The 13,802-nt window shown below is 44.4% G+C and overlaps 1 protein-coding gene across 1 annotated transcript in view; it reads left to right on the plus strand.

Annotated features, from left to right (window-relative positions):
- The window catches only part of man1a2 (mannosidase, alpha, class 1A, member 2), a 123,714-nt gene that overhangs the window by 90,162 nt on the left and 19,750 nt on the right, over window positions 1-13,802 (plus strand). Inside the window, exons 7-9 of the mRNA XM_072445029.1 lie at window positions 8,632-8,726; window positions 9,321-9,444; window positions 9,883-9,976. Of these exons, the coding sequence (XP_072301130.1) occupies window positions 8,632-8,726; window positions 9,321-9,444; window positions 9,883-9,976 (313 nt within the window). The remainder of the gene's footprint in view (window positions 1-8,631; window positions 8,727-9,320; window positions 9,445-9,882; window positions 9,977-13,802) is intronic.

The following is a 13,802-nucleotide window of genomic DNA, read 5'->3' on the forward strand; positions in this document are numbered from 1 at the left end:
CATAGGCGCAATGTATTTTGACTTTTGTCGGTGGCGCTGTCGCGCCATTTTTTAACGAAAAAGAAAATGGCCCAGAAAAAACAAATTTTTCGCCGATTTTGAATTTTGGGTAAAGTTTGGTGAGTTTTTGAGCATGTTCAGGGGGTCAAATTAGAGCTCAAAAAGCAGAAGAACCAGAAAAATTAAAGCCGCAAGCGGCATCCAACGGCCCTCGCGGGCCGCCGGCCTTCCGACTCTGCTCTCTGCATTTTACAGAGTTGGCGCTAACGCAATTGTCTAAGAACTAAGACAGCGACACATTGTACATGTACAATGCTGTGCTTAACCAGTGCAAATGAACACAAATGTCGGTCAAATGTGCAGCTCCAGCGCACAGAGACCGTGACACTTGGAATAAAAATATGGATAACTTTTGATGCTCCGCTTGTGTAGATGATTTTCCCAAAATATGAGCTTGATCGAGCTATTGCCCACAGAGGAGTTCATTAAAGTGTGAAGCGTAAATGTGAACATTTCAAGGATTTGGCGTTTTTCCCATTTGTGACATATATTTGCGGCTCTACCGCACAGAGACCGTAGCACTTAAAATCAAAATATGGATAACTTTTGATGCCGCGCTTGTGTAGATGATTTTCCCCAAATATGAGCTTGATCGAGCTATTGCCCTTAGAGGAGTTTGTTAAAGTGTGAACCGTAAAAATGTGGTGATTTGAGCGATTCTACGATTTTCCCATAAGGATAACATGGGATGTTTCTGTCATCGCTACGGTTACGCCGTACAAAATATGACTTTGGCTCTCATACTTTTATGATCAGGATGGCAAATTAGAATTTTGTGCAAAATATCATGTCATTTGGAAAAACTCTATTGTTTATAGGCCACTCTGAAGGCCAAATAGTCAGAATTCTGGGAAACGTTTGTGGCTCCGTCGCACAGAGACCGTAAAAGCTATCCTTAAAATTTGAATAACTTTAGATGCCCCACTTGTCTAGAGGACGTACACCGATTTTGAGGTTGGTGGGCAAAACGCACTAGGAGGAGTTTGTTAAAGTGTGAAGCGTAAAAATGTGGTCATTTTAGAGATTTCGCAGTTTTTCCATTTCTGACATATATTTGCGGGTCCGCCACACAGAGACCGTAGCACATAGAATCAAAATATGGATAAGTTTTGATGCCCCGCTTGTGTAGATGATATTCTCCAAATATGAACTTGATCGGACAATCGCCCTAGGAGGAGTTGGTTAAAGTGTGAACCGTAAAAATGTGGTGATTTGAGCGATTCTACGATTTTCCCATAAGGATAACATGGGATGTTTCTGTCATCGCTACGGTTACGCCGTACAAAATATGACTTTGGCTCTCATACTTTTATGATCAGGATGGCAAATTAGAATTTTGTTCAAAATATCATGTCATTTGGAAAAACTATTGTTTATAGGCCACTCTGAAGGCCAAATAGTCAGAATTCTGGGAAACGTTTGCGGCTCCGTCGCACAGAGACCGTAAAAGTTATCCTTAAAATTTGGATAACTTTAGATACACCACTTGTCTAGAGGACGTACACCGATTTTGAGGTTGGTGGGCAAAACGCACTAGGAGGAGTTCGTTAAAGTGTAAAACATAAAAATGTGGTAATTTGAGAGATTTTGTGGTTTTCCCATAGGGATAACATGGGAGGTTTCTGTCATCGCTACGACTACGCCGTAAAAATTTAGGCATTTTTGTGATTGGCTTTTGTGATCGGGACGGCAAAATAGAATTTTGGGTAAAGTTTAGACAATTTTGGTAAAACTAATTTTTGACCTTCAATGTTAATTTAAAGGTCACTCTGTAGGGGGCGGTATCGCGGCCATTTCAATTTTGTCATCCTAAACTGGTCCAAACTAGAAAGTTTAACAACTGATTCAAATTTGGTCCTAATCGGACTGGTTTTGATCAAATGGGAGCAATTTTTAGATTAGCAATATCCCAAAATAAGTTGTCCAACTTTGTGGCTGCGCCGCACACAGACCGTAAAAGGTATCTCAAAAAATTGGATAACTTTAGATGCCCCACTTGTCCAGAGAACGTACGCCGATTTTGAAGTCGGTGGGCAAAACGCCCTAGGAGGAGTTCGTCAAAGTTTGACGTGAACAAAATGGCTGACACAGCGTGTTTTCATTTTCAAAGGAAGATGGCGGCCATAGGGTAAGTCTGGGGGCGTGGCCACAATAATATTTTTTTTTTGTCCTCACGAGAGGAATGCGTGTCCCGAATTGCGTAGCTTTACGCCAAAGTTGACCTCGGGGTGTCTCCCATAGGCGCAATGTATTTTGACTTTTGTCGGTGGCGCTGTCGCGCCATTTTTTGAGAAAAAAAAAATGGCTCCGAAAAGATAAAATTTTTCGCCGATTCTGAATTTTGGGCAAAATTTGGTGAGTTTTTGAGCATGTTCAGGGGGTCAAATTAGAGTTCAAAGCGCTGAAGAAGAACAAGAAAAATAATAATAAAAATAAATATAGCCGCAAGCGGCAATGATCGGCCCTCGCCGCCATGCCGCAAGAGGAGGGGGCGCTAACGCGCCCCAATTGTCCTTTTATTACGCCTACTGCTGAATCTGTGACGCTGTCACATCTTCTCCCCTTTGTTTTACCATCAAAAAGCTATTTTATTTTGAATTCTTGGCAAAATGTGCGGCTTTGCCGCACAGACACCGTGACTCTTTGAATGAAAATGTGGATAACTTTTGATGGTCCTGAAGATGAGTCTCACCAAATTTCAGGTTAATAGGGCTGACGCCCTGGGAGGAGTTTGTGAAAGTCTAAAGTGTAAACATGTTCTGGCAATTTCCCCATTGGAATAACATGAAAGGTTTCGGTCATCGTTACGGCAACGCCATAACAATTATGACATGAGTCTCATTGACTTTTTTGATGGGGATGCTAAAATTGAGTTGTGTGTCAAATTTCATATAATTTCGCAAAACTAAACATTTAACCTCCATATAAAATCTGTAGGGGGCGCTGTGGCGCCAAATGAATTTATTTCACTTCAAGTAGGTTTAGGGCAAAGAGTTTAACAACTGATTCTAATTTGACGCAATTCGGACTTTATCTGCGCAAACGGCAGAAATTTTAAATATGGGAGATTTCTGAAATTCTAGCTACAGTTTGCGGCTTCGCCGCACAGAGACCGTGAGAGGTATCAATGTAATTTGGATAACTTTTGATGTCCCACTCCTCAGTAGCATTTTCACCAAATTTCAGCTTTTTAGGGCCAACGCCCTGGGAGGAGTTCATAAAAGTACGACGTTTGGAAAAACTCCGAAGTCATGTTTAGCCATTTTTGAAGCAATATGGCCGACATTCGGTTGGGCGGACGGCGTTGCCGTAATAATATTTTTTACTTCTCTTGTCACCATCTACCTCTGCGCCAAATTTCATGATTCTACGATCAGATTTTTTTTGTGTCATTTCCCATCTCTCAATGCATTTTTGGTACATTTGGGGGGCGCTGACGCGCCATTTTTTTTTATTTTAGAAAAGGGAAATAGCCAGAATGTAGAGAGGCACGATTTTTAGAGGTGTGAAAATTTTTGTGACTTTTCGTCAATGCTCACTGGGTGAAAAATAGGGGGGTTGGTCCCGAGAAGAAGAAAGAAGAAAGAATAATATTCCGATGCGAAAACAATGTTTCCCATTTTTCAAATATCATAAACTATGCATTTTCGGAAAGCGCTCGCGCTTTCCTACCTCATGGTGTGGGTCCCTGGTCACTGACGGGTACTTTCGTTAATTTTGAGTGAGCTCCGCCCACTTTGTGTTTTTGGCCCTCTATACAGTAATAATGTTCAATTTTTGCATTACATGCTTATATGCACGGAACATGCAAGAGATGGGGAACGTATTCGTGAGCTACTTAGCGCAAAAGAGTGCTTTAAATGGGGATGACGACCGCTTCGCGGTCGTCATCTCAATGTAAAGTGCTCGTTTAGTGCGCACTTTTGCACGGGCTTCGCCCGTTTACAACGGTAATGTTCCATTTTCCTACTACTAATTAGTATGCACGGGGCGTGCATGAGTGAAGGAGTGCGTTAGTGAGTGTTTGGAAGTGGGCGAGCGCTTCGCGCTCGATTTCGTGCGCACTACGTGCGCACTTTCGCAGCCGTGCTTTGCACGGCCTTACGAGATTAATAGGCCTCTCGCCAGCTTGTGGCGCTCGGGCCTAACAAGACACAGAAAGACTGTATAGATGATATAAATAGCCATGAAGGCACACAAAGTCCACAATAAACGTCCCATTTAGTTCAAATGTATACATTTTCAAATTAATTCCAAATGTGATTTTGTTTTTTTCCACATTTACTGTTTGTCATGTATAATGTTGGTCCAGTTCTTGATTGTCGGCTTAATTTGTGTCATACATTTTTTGTGATGGCCTTTTCCCCTGCTGTTAGGAGTACACTCCATATATCCATTAATTGTGTCCATGGCAGGAGTTTTGAGGCCCAAATACATAGTTCTGAAATTGAGTGGATGTCCAAAACAGTTTGACTGTCAAAAACACTTTTTGTGTGAAAGATTTCTGAGCAACAGAACATAATAGTAATGTGCCTCCTGGCAACCACAACTTCTCCAACATTTAGCATTTACCTGTGTATAGTGAACACTAATGAAGGACCAGATTATTATTGTTTTTTTTTCCTTTTAAATCATGTGCCTGTGTCTAGTGGTGGCACCCTTAGTCATGAACTTTTCCAAGTGGTACCCGAAGCCAAAACATGTTCTGACCCCTGATGTAGACATCTAAACTGCATGTTGTGCATGCAATTTTCTAAAAGCCAGATCACAAATCCATCCATCCATCCATCCATCTTCTGCCGCTTTATCCGGGGCCGGGTCGCGGGGGCAGCAGTCTGAGCAGGGACTCCCAGACTTCCTTCTCTAACTCCTCCGGGGGGATCCCGAGGCGTTCCCAGGCCAGCCGAGAGACATAGTCTCTCCAGCGTGTCCTGGGTCTTCCCCGGGGCCTCTTCCCGGTGGGACATGCCTGAAACACCTCCCGAGGGAGGCGCCCAGGAGGCATCCGGGACAGATGCCCGAGCCACCTCAGCTGGCTCCTCTCGACGTGAAGGAGCAGCGGCTCTACTCCGAGCTCCCCCCGTGTGGCCGAGCTCCTCACCTTATCTCTAAGGGAGCGCCCAGCCACACGGCGGAGGAAACTCATTTCGACCGCTTGTATCCGCGATCTTGTTCTTTCGGTCACTACCCAAAGCTCATGACCATAGGTGAGGGTAGGAACGTAGACCGACCGGTAAATAGAGAGCTTTGCCTTTCGGCTCAGCTCCCTCTTCACCACAACAGTCCGATGCAGCGACTGCATCACTGCAGCCGCTGCACTGATCCGCCTGTCGATCTCACGCTCCATCCTTCCCTCACTCGTGAACAAGACCCCGAGATACTTGAACTCCTTCACTTGGGGCAAGGACACCCCACCCACCTGGAGAGGGCAAGCCACCTTTTTCCGGTCGAGAACCATGGCCTCGGATTTGGAGGTGCTGATTCTCATCCCAGCCGCTTCACACTCAGCTGCAAACCGTCCCAGTGCATGTTGCAGGTCCGGGTTTGATGGAGCCATCAGGACAACATCGTCTGCAAACGGCAGAGATGAGATCCTGTGGTCCCCAAACCGGACCCCCTCCAACCCCTGACTGCAAAGGGCAGCCCTGGCGGAGTCCAACATGCACTGGGAACAGGTCTGACTTACTGCCAGCAATGCGAACACAGCTCCTGCTCTGGTCATACAGGGACCGGACAGCCCTGAGCAAAGGGCCCCGGACCCCGTACTCCCGGAGCACCCCCCAAAGGACACCCCGAGGGACACGGTCAAAAGCCTTCTCCAGATCCACAAAGCACAAGTGGACTGGTTGGGCAAACTCCCATGAACCCTCGAGCACCCGATGGAGGGTATAGAGCTGGTCCAGTGTTCCACGACCGGGACGAAAACCACTCTGCTCCTCCTGAATCCGAGGTTCGACCATCGGTCGGATTCTCCTCTCCAGTACCTTGGAATAGACCTTACCCGGGAGGCTGAGGTGTGTGATCCCTCTGTAGTTGGAACACACCCTCCGGTCCCCCTTCTTGAACAGAGGGACCACCACCCCGGTCTGCCAGTCCAGAGGCACGGTCCCCGACCGCCACGCGATGTTGCAGAGACGTGTCAACCAAGACAGTCCTACAACATCCAGATACTTTAGGTACTCAGGGCGGATCTCATCCACCCCCGGAGCCCTGCCACCGAGGAGTTTGCGAACAACCTCAGTGACTTCAGCTTGGGTGATGGATGAGCCAGCCTCTGAGTCCCCGGTCTCTACTTCCTCTTCGGAAGACGTGACTGAGGGATTAAGGAGATCCTCAAAGTATTCCTTCCACCGTCCGACGACATCCCCAGTCGAGGTCAGCAGGCCTCCACCGGCACCGTAAACGGTGTTGGTGAGACACTGCTTCCCCCTCCTGAGGCGCCGGACGGTTTGCCAGAATTTCTTTGGTGCCGACCGATAGTCCTCCTCCATGGCCTCCCCGAACTCCTCCCAGGCCCGGGTTTTTGCCTCTGCGACAGCACGAGCCGCGGCTCGCTTGGCCTGCCGATACCCGTCGATGACCTCCGGAGACCTACAAGCCAGAGTGGCCTGATAGGCCTCCTTCTTCAGTCTGACGGCATCCCTTTCTTCCGGTGTCCACCACCGGGTTCGGGGGTTGCCGCCACGACAGGCACCGGAGACCTTGCGACCACAACTCCGAGCAGCCGCATCAACAATGGAGGCGGAGAACATGGTCCACTCGGACTCAATGTCCCCAACCTCCCCTTGGGTCTGCCAAGTCTGTCCGGCTTCCTCCTCCGCCAGCGGATCCAACTCACCACCAGGTGGTGATCGGTTGATAACTCTGCCCCTCTCTTCACCCGAGATCACAAATCATGTAGATTAAAAGTTCATATTGCCAGGAAGACGCTTACAGGGATTGTCTGCTCTTCAGAGTTCATTCTTCACTGTGGTTGAGTAGATCCATGTGTCCCTCAACGAATAGGCAGTGGGTAGGAAAAAGTCTCAGGCTGAGAATTACTGAATCACCATAATCTCACCAAAATAACACAATTTGATTTTGCAATGCTATATTGCCCAGCCATAGGTGGAAGTCGGTGGAATGAACAAAATTTCCATGGAAACAAGCAAAAGGCTCCTCCAGGCAGAGTAAGACTCAATTTTGTGGTGATACAAGGCCGCTTAGAGTAAGGACACAGTTTTTTCTACATTTTTAGCTCAATAAAACATCCAAATAAAAAAACAAACAAAAAATGACTTTTGTTTTGGTCTATTTTTTGGGCTAATACATTTTTATGCTGTGCCTTTAAGTTAATTGCAGCCTTTGATATTTTTGATTTAAAGGTGGAATGGACGATTTTTTTCAGCAAATTTTGTATCATATTTCCTCGTGGCGTGGATAAATCATTTGTCCTGCCACGTATCAATCATAAAACGCACCTACCGCTCATCTGCAGCCGCGTCAGGCTCGTCCCCACGTTTCCGCGTGCCTAAGCGCATGGATCTATCATAATATAGTTCCCTCAGTGTACGGGGCAAAATGAAGACGGAGAAAGACAGTTCGAGCTGACGCAGAAGTGGACAGAAATCTACGGGAGACGAGAGATACGATGCGCTCCGTTGCGCTAATAAACAAACGCACGTGTGTGTTGTATCAGTCCACATGGGGGAGTGGCATCTGCACTTCCACCTGCGTTCTCAAATCGCCGAAAAATCGTCCATTGCGCCTTTAATAGCAATTCACCTTCAAGCTACTAAATTTAGATACATTATTTGAAATTCAGTGAGTGTTTCTTTATAACGACAGAATGTTCAGAAACTGGCCTGGGACGAGTCTTGGAGCATATTTGTGCTTTTCTTTCATTTTTGTAGCGATTCATATTGAAGTATTTGCATTTCCAAAATGTGTTATTCCTTTGTTGCATCTATTTTGAATTTGTGTGTCTCAAGATGTTTGTTTTCAAATCAGATCTGCATTACATTTTGCCTGTATTGTTTGCTTGTTAGGCAGCAGGAGAGAAACATCATAGCATCATCGTGTTCTTTCATGTTTTTGATTGACATCTCAAGGCAAAACTTCACTGTCTGCCACATTCTTCATCTTTCCGCTGCTGTGTAATATGAAATCGGACACATGCCTATTTTTCCATCATCACTCTGTTTCTACTCGTGTATCATCTTTGTCTCGCAATGTTTTACTTTTATTCTCTAGAGTTCTGTACAAGAAATTTGCAGCTGTCTTCAGAAATCAGTTCAGCTGTGTAAGGTTGTGTTCATTTGTTAAGTTTCCCTGCAAAGGCACAAAATCTACTCCAACTAACTTGAGGTTAGAACATTTATTCTGCTTGGAGTAGTTTTGGTAATTACTCAGATTTGATTTCTTCAAATTGGAAAAACATGCTGAAACCTGATTTGAAATTCTTTGAAACTCAGCAAATCGAAGCCTGCAAATAAATCAAAACTACACAAAACTACTACAACTTTTTTCTTGTGTGAACGAGTATACCACTAGCAGTTAAACCGTATCTATTGTCATTGTTTTTCATTTTAGGTTTTTAAGATGAAGGCGGTGCAGCTGGCGGAGAAGCTCATCCCGGCCTTTAACACTCCCACTGGAATCCCCTGGGCCATGGTCAACCTCAAGACGTCAGTACCACATCTCGACCGAGAAACATATTTTCTCTGCCTCCTCCTCTCACCGCACTCGCACACGCAATCACAAACACCTCAAATGTCTGAAGAATCGATCAAACCCTGCTTACAGACGGTGCTTTGGAAAAGCGTCTCCGTCTGAGTTTAAATGATCCAAAAAGACCAAGGGAGACGAGAAAGACCCGCTAAAACAGAGTGAAGCTATAGATCATTCAATATGCACACAGATAATTGATCAGTAGTAATGCATAGTCTGTGATCTACTTTGAAAATGATCAAAACTGAGACCTTTTATTTCCCACAAGTCCCTTCTGAGGAATATATACATGATAAATAACTTTGAAGACCAAATTAACCTTTTTGAAGTTTCTGCTTGCTCCCATTTCCTCATAGTTTTATGATATAACATTTGCACATTATTATTGACAATGTGACCCATCAGAGAGTCATTGAGTAATTTTTGGCTGAGTAAATGACCAGTCATCTGATCAAACCCTCTCTTCAGTAAAAAGTGTCATGTAATGTCTCTCTGACTCGATGATCCAGTGTTTTTCTGCTCACTGCTGTGTGTCCGCTGCCTGTGTTCAGGGGCGTTGGCCGTAACTGGGGCTGGGCCTCGGCTGGCAGCAGTATCCTGGCTGAGTTTGGGACTCTGCACATGGAGTTTGTCCATCTCACCTACCTGACGGGCAACCCTGTGTACTACCAGAAGGTACTCGCCTGTGATTACACAAAATTGTTGAAGAAGACCTATATTATCAAGCTTTTTTCTGGGGTTAAGTTAAATACTATCACATACAGTACGTAGATCATTGTTTTATATTTTATTGAATATTACAATCTACTTGATTTACAACTGCTTAATAATAGTAACGTCTACTGATTTCTTGATCAAAACTGCAGAAATATGTTTGCTAATAGATAGTCTAATACATTTTCATTGACAGTGTTTTTATTTTTAAAATATGGTTACACGCAAAATTTTCCAACCTTATATTGCCCATACTTTTTTCAAAAGATTGCAGCCAGGGGTGATGATGGGTACAAACACAATTTTTTTTTAGACCACCTCAAGTCAATTTTGCATAATATATCTCCTTTATCTGTCCAGATCAAAAGATTAGTTCATATTTATGTTTTTCTATTACAGGTGATGCACATTCGGAAGCTGCTCGCAAAAATGGACCGCCCCAATGGTCTTTACCCAAACTACTTGAACCCTCGGACCGGTCGCTGGGGGCAACGTAAGTAAACATGATATGCTCCATGTGAACCCTGATGAGCTGTTGTGACTGCTTTACAAAACATGCTGCTGTTTTTACACAGTGTCTTTTGTGGTACAATGAAGCCCCTGATATTCAGTCTTTGCCTGACCCGTGTCCAGTGTGTTCCCCACACAGGTCCTTAATTGTTTGGACGAACTCCAGTTAGTTTCCAAATGGTCTACTTTGATTAATAAAACATTCAAAAAGGTGGTTTAAAGTATTGCAGCTATAATATGTCATTTGTCACGATCTGTTTACAAAGTGAGGACAATTGATGCAAACTATTTCCAGGAAAAAGTAGAACCATCTTGTCTAATGAGAGCAAATTGGCATCAGTGCAAGACAGGAAAAGGGGATCACAGAATTCCCATTGTATTGATTTCATTCTGGCTGCAGGCCCAGGGAAATTAACAGCTCCCCAAGTGGAGTAAGACTGGGAGTGACACACTGCTCTGACTCCAACTTGTCATTTCTGTACAAAGGAAATTTAGATAAATGTGTCATTTAGACTGCAGAGACAAAGGCTCAGCAGAACAGGAACTTCATTAATTGAGGTCTTAGTTAGTGTGTCGCATGAAGATGGATGGCAGCTCGTGTTACTGAGGACAAAGACATGTGAGCAGAGCTTTGGGGAAAATTACACTTATTGAATAGTTGTAACACCGTAACACACTCCAGCATTATCTTTATGTCACACCTTAGCCCAATTCAGAACTTGCACAGCCCTCTACCATTGTTAAACGAGCAAAACAGGTGATAATATATGCTGCTTTTATTATAGATGTCGAGGGGGAAACATTTATTAGATGTGTTTAAAATTACTTTCTACTTCTTAGGTACACTAGGTCTTCTAATGGAATTATACTATAGTTTCTGATCTGTTTGAATCATACTTTGTCTCGTGATGTTGCTGTGACGTATCTGGTTGGCTGATTTGAAAATGAACACTTTAAATTGCAGTTTTGTTATACAGTGAACCCTCGTTTATCGCGGGGGTTAAGTTCCAAAACGAACGCAGCTCACGCGCGCCGCTCTCACCGGCGTGTCCCGCAGCTCACGCGCGCCGCTCTCACCGGCGTGTCCCGCAGCTCACGCGCGCCGCTCTCACCGGCGTGTCCCGCAGCTCACGCGCGCCGCTCTCACCAGCGTGTCCTGCAGCTCACGCGCGCCGCTCTCACCAGCGTGTCCCGCAGCTCACACGCGCCGCTCTCACCAGCGTGTCCCCCAGCTCACACGCGCCGCTCTCACCAGCGTGTCCCCCAGCTCACACGCACCGCTCTCACCAGCGTGTCCTGCAGCTCACGCGCGCCGCTCTCACCAGCGTGTCCCGCAGCTCACACGCGCCGCTCTCACCGGCCTCGCAAACTTCAATTTGGCAAGCGGTTTTACGTACGTGTACATATTAATCCATAACGTTATTGACACACAGGTAGAGAAGACGCGGAGAGACTGTTTAGCCAAGAATGCAGAACACAATGCATGATGCAAATCCGTGAAGCAGCGAGTCCGTGAAAAGTGAACCGCGTTATAGCGAGGGTTCACTGTATATTTAACAGTAGATTGTCTACAAATTTTCATTTTAGAAACTGTAGTGTCTGGCTTTTACTAAAATTTTTCAGTCAGACTTTTAAAGCAGCTGCAGAGCTCAGTCCATTAGAAACTAATTTTCAAACATTTGGAATATTTAACATTTCTCCCTGTGTGCAATCTGACAGTGATCCTCTTTTAAAAACAGATTTTTCCCTCTGTATTCAAATATTGTTTTGTGGTTGTTTCATTTGTGAGAGGTTTTAACCTGCAAAGGCATTCATTTGCTCCTTAAATGGTAAAAGACAGATTGAAGATGTTGGTTTAGTTTTTCAACATTCAAGAGATTTTCTTTAAAAAACATAACAATATTAAAATATTCCCTCACTGTTTGCGACGACCTTGGAGAAGTTTTTAAGCTTTCATTTGTGCCTGTCAAATTAAAAAAATCTCTGGAGTCGGGCAGCTTAGGCAAAGGAAATGAAAAGATCGGATCTGAAAAAGAAGGTGTGAATAATGCCGTTTTTATTCCTCTGTACAGCGCGAGAAGAGGCCGAGTTCAAATTAAATGCATTGGACAAACAAATGAATAAAGGGTCGTGTTTGTTTTACCTGTCAGTAAAACGAATGGCGAGCACTGGTGGGTGGACACGGGATTAATGGACGCTCTCATTAATGGATGACTCGGGGCTGCGGGCAGGCGGGGGCTGTTGTAGGTGCGCAGATTTGGGGACAGCGGGGGCGCGGAGTAACAAATGAAGAAGACGGGCCGAAGGGGCGTGATGGATAGATGCCGCATTAACACTGGATATTTATTTGGCTGACGTATGAGGCAACAAATGACTGATGCTCTTTTTACCATGTTCGGGTGCCATTTTATCATCTCTGATAACAAGATTGTGTTTGGTCCATTTTGATTTGTGTTCTATTCTGTTGAAGACTAAAAAAAGTAATGAATGAATTTAGGATTCATTGTTTCATGTAAGATTGAACTCAAGCCAAGAAAGAATGTTTGTCTTTGTTGTGGAGCTATTTTTATTTACATAATTGTCTTTCTTTGAGAATTTTTGCCACAAGCCTCAAATCCAATGAGTTTTTTTGAGTTCCTCTATAGCACTTAAGCAATCAGTGGAGCATTCATCCCTCAATCTGTGATTTTTGGTTGACTCCTTTGTACAAAACCGACCCCCCAAGTCACGCTGCACTCTGAAATCGGAGTCGCGAGTGCTGCACAGGCTCAAACAATGTTAAACTATCAGGACAAGGCCAAAAAAAAACGTACCGATGATCACTCTCTACATAATTTGGCGTCGCGATGACAGGAGGACGGATGCAAACAATATAAACTATGCAAATTGTGTGAAATGTTCCTGTATTTTTGGCTCTCCACATTCGCTAAAGGGGCGCAAAAGCTAAACATGAGTTGCAGCGTATTGTAGCTCTGAACACGCAGCCAAGCCCTGTGGACCAAAGTCAGCACTCCACCTCCAATTAAGAGACAAAGGACTTTCCTCTGAGCACAGTTAAGTCCTCATTTTTCTCCAACCCGCGGACTGAGAGCATAGCTAGAGGCCATTGTTCTCAAAAAGCCAGGACTTTCACTAAAAAGGAGCCGCACTGGACCTGTCCTCACCGTTTACAGCGTTGTCTTTTCATTATCCTCCTCCCTATTCACCACCACAGAAAACTACCTGTCATATAAGTCCCAAAATTAAGTAAATGTTGAAATGTACTCTTTGCATAGTAGTGAAAAGCCAAATCTATTGTGTAAAGAAAATATTAAGCCACGTGTCATTGATAAAATTGATAAAAAGTCTGTTTTAACACAAATATACAAGCTTAATATGGCTGCTGAATGTTAGAAATTACAATGGCAATTATACACGATTACTATACGAGATATTAAGATTAGATGTCACAATATTGAAACAGTGTGGTCCAACTGATTGTGGTTTAATTAATGCCATAATTAGACTATAATTAAACTTCTCAGGCTTAGACATTGTGTCCACAAACTGTACAGCCGTATCGATCCCTGTCTGCTTTCCATGTGTGCACCCAAAGACCTAACACATTAATTAACCGTCGTTCCAGAAGCCTTAACCACACTATCGAATACATTAAAGCGGCGCAGGATTAATTGGCACCGTGATAATCTGAAATCAACTCGAGCTCCTTAATTGCCAGCCAAGAACATACAACAGGCCACAGAAGCCCAGCAGGGAGCGGAAATGAAGAATTAAGAATGCTCGTTGCTCAAACAAAGGCAAATTGCTTT

The sequence above is a fragment of the Eucyclogobius newberryi genome, unplaced genomic scaffold (genome assembly GCF_026437365.1).
Source record: "Eucyclogobius newberryi isolate DKJ021-1_F unplaced genomic scaffold, fEucNew1.0.hap1 SCAF_14, whole genome shotgun sequence".
NCBI lineage: Eukaryota > Metazoa > Chordata > Actinopteri > Gobiiformes > Gobiidae > Eucyclogobius > Eucyclogobius newberryi.